A 3042-nucleotide genomic window follows, 5' to 3' on the forward strand; every position below is an offset into this window, starting at 1 on the left:
TCCGTTGCCGGACACGGAAAAAAGACAAAAAAAGACAAAAAAAAAAAAAAAAAGAATGCTCTATACTCTAGAGGGAACTTCTTTTTCCGGTCTTCTTCCTGTTCCTGTCAGTGTCACCCCCACGACAGTTCTGCATCTTGTCAGTTGGTCCCAATCACCAGCTCCTTTTCTGCCACTCGAGCCCCATTACACCTGTCACCAGCAAGAGCACAAGCCAGTGCCCCCACCTCAGAGGTCTGAGTGCTTGATTCATGGGCCCCTCCTCTAAGCTCCTGAGGCACCAGCACCAGCCAGACAGAAATTCCTCCTCAAAGATCTGGATCCTATTTCTGTGGGGTGCCTTCTCTCAGCTCCAGGTCCTGGTGATCCCCACCCTTCCCTTCATTCAGTGCTTCTGGGTCACCTCTGTGTCTTCTCTGCCTCCTCAGCCCCAACGCCTGTTTAACCAATTCCTTATATTAAAGGCTCGCTGTTGAAACACCTAACTGGTTTCTGTCTTCCTGGCTGGACCCTGAAAGTAGGCTGTGGATGCCACCTAGCCACTAGGTTCCCCCCATGGATGTGATGGTACTAAATGGCAAAGGACAACTGTTTTCAGCCTACTGAGCGACAACCTCCTGCTCCAGTGAGGCAGCATGCAGCCTTCAGCTTCACACCAAGAGATACCGATCTCTGCCCTGGCCTCTTTGGATGGGACTGTGCAAATATTTGTGTCTGTCAGCCTGTGGCATAGTGCTTAATAGCAAGGACTCTGAAGGTAAACAGACCCGGATTTAAACCCTGGTGCCTTCGTGTCCAGCTGCACATTTCCTAAGGACTCTAAACCTTTCCTCATTTACAACACAGCAAGGTTGAGGCCCACCACGGTGGGTGTCACTGTGTGGGGGGTGAGCAGAAGTGATGTGTGTCACTTGAAAGGAATGGCCCAGCCTCTCCTTCATCTGTCCCTTCCTGTTGGCAAGACATGGTGACGATGGAGTGTGTCTTCAACCATGTAGCGAAGGCAGTGTCCAAGGGGAGCGAACAGAGAGAGGGAAACTGACAGGCCTTGGACTTTTTACTCTTGGACTGTTACATGAGAGATAAGCAAAATTATATTTTGAGCAGTCTGTTGAGTTATCATACAGAAGTGGAAACAATGTACTCGTGCAATGTACTCCCCACCNGGCATAGTGCTTAATAGCAAGGACTCTGAAGGTAAACAGACCCGGATTTAAACCCTGGTGCTTTCGTGTCCAGCTGCACATTTCCTAAGGACTCTAAACCTTTCCTCATTTACAACACAGCAAGGTTGAGGCCCACCACGGTGGGTGTCACTGTGTGGGGGGTGAGCAGAAGTGATGTGTGTCACTTGAAAGGAATGGCCCAGCCTCTCCTTCATCTGTCCCTTCCTGTTGGCAAGACATGGTGACGATGGAGTGTGTCTTCAACCATGTAGCGAAGGCAGTGTCCAAGGGGAGCGAACAGAGAGAGGGAAACTGACAGGCCTTGGACTTTTTACTCTTGGACTGTTACATGAGAGATAAGCAAAATTATATTTTGAGCAGTCTGTTGAGTTATCATACAGAAGTGGAAACAATGTACTCGTGCAATGTACTCCCCACCCCCACCCCAAAGAGTATATTTTTGCTCTTGGGACATTTCGTTAGAAGGTATTTCCACTCCCATCTCTAATTGACCATGCAGGTGTATTAGAAAATCCCACTAGGGTCTTTCTTCCTCAGCACCTTTGATGGGGTCTACAACTGGCTTGTCCCTGCTGGTTGACTATTAAAGGTATTTCAACAGCTCTTTCCAAAGGGAGAACAGTGCTGAGCAGACCACATAAAAGATGGTCCAAATAAAAACCTGGTTCCTTGCTGTCTTGGAGTCCCCACTCGATGTGGAGCATCCTCTCCTGCCACCACACCCTTCCCCATTCCTAACACATGACAGCGTGTCCCTGAAGCCTCCGTGTTCCCATTACAGCACTTACATTTGCTGAAATTAATCTCATACCTAACTCTCCCACTAGACTGTGAGCTTTTTCAAAGATAAGAACAGTGTCTTGGGCCAGTATACAATGCCTAGCACTTAGAAATGCTTAATCATATAAATACTTATTTTTAATTAACTCTTGATACCAAATACCTCTCCTTAGAATAAAGTTATGATGCAAAGGTTGTGACCACCATCTTCACCCTAGAGTCAGTCTGCAGGTTCAGTTGCACACACCTGCCCTCCATACTCACTGGCAACTTACTTTTATTCTGTTTGCAAACCACCATCAGGAGCCTGAGTTGAGTAGACAAAACAAGGCTTGAGGAAAGAAGCATCTGGATCCCAGACAGATGTTTTTCTGCTTGGAAACCTATGGCTAATGCCTGATAGCCAAGAATGCAGACAAAAATGGTAAGACCCAACATTTTACCCTTCCTATCTCCCTGCCTGTTTGGCTTCAGAGAAGCTTGAGTGAACCCCTTGTAGGGCCACAGTCTCCTCACTTTGTCACCAAGGTTCCTACTGTCTGAGAGATCGGCACTGGGGAGATCTGTGGACAGCACATACGGGTGGAATCAGCAGGCTGTCAGCAGACAGGAGCTGGAAACCTGCTGGGTCTGGTTTTGAACTTACGCTTCAGCTGTGATGTGGGAGTGGCCGTGCCTCTTCCGGAGGTTCCCATAGCTGAAGTGAGTGCCTTCGCTTGGCATCTTGCAGGGTGAGGGCAGAGGACACCTAACAGAAGGGGCACATGAATGTCACTTAGTGTATCCAAAGCATCCTTATTCACCATCTCATGAAGACCCACAAAGACAGTCTTGCTATGTGTCCCATATTGACAGCCAGGATGCTCTGGTTTCTCTCTGTAAGAGGATTTGTACCTGGTTCTTTCATTGATACCAAGAGCTTTAGAAATAGCGTGGGTTTCTAACCCCTTCCACTAACTGAAAATTAAGTTCGAAGAATAAACTACAGACAAAGCAAAATCTTTCAAATTCAGGTTTTTGTCTTGTTTTTCGTGGCTGACCGGTACAGGGATTGAACCTGGACCTTGGTGTTATT

General features: G+C 47.6%; 1 protein-coding gene across 1 annotated transcript in view; it reads right to left on the reverse strand.

Moving 5' to 3' along the window:
- MLANA (melan-A) overlaps positions 1–2690 on the reverse strand; it is a 17263-nt gene extending 14573 nt beyond the window's left edge. Inside the window, exon 1 of the mRNA XM_008568635.1 lies at positions 2614–2690. Within this exon, the coding sequence (XP_008566857.1) occupies positions 2614–2690 (77 nt within the window). The remainder of the gene's footprint in view (positions 1–2613) is intronic.
- Between the last annotated feature and the right edge of the window lie 352 nt (positions 2691–3042).

Source organism: Galeopterus variegatus, unplaced genomic scaffold (genome assembly GCF_000696425.1).
Source record: "Galeopterus variegatus unplaced genomic scaffold, G_variegatus-3.0.2 Scaffold427, whole genome shotgun sequence".
Taxonomy (NCBI): Eukaryota; Metazoa; Chordata; class Mammalia; order Dermoptera; family Cynocephalidae; genus Galeopterus; species Galeopterus variegatus.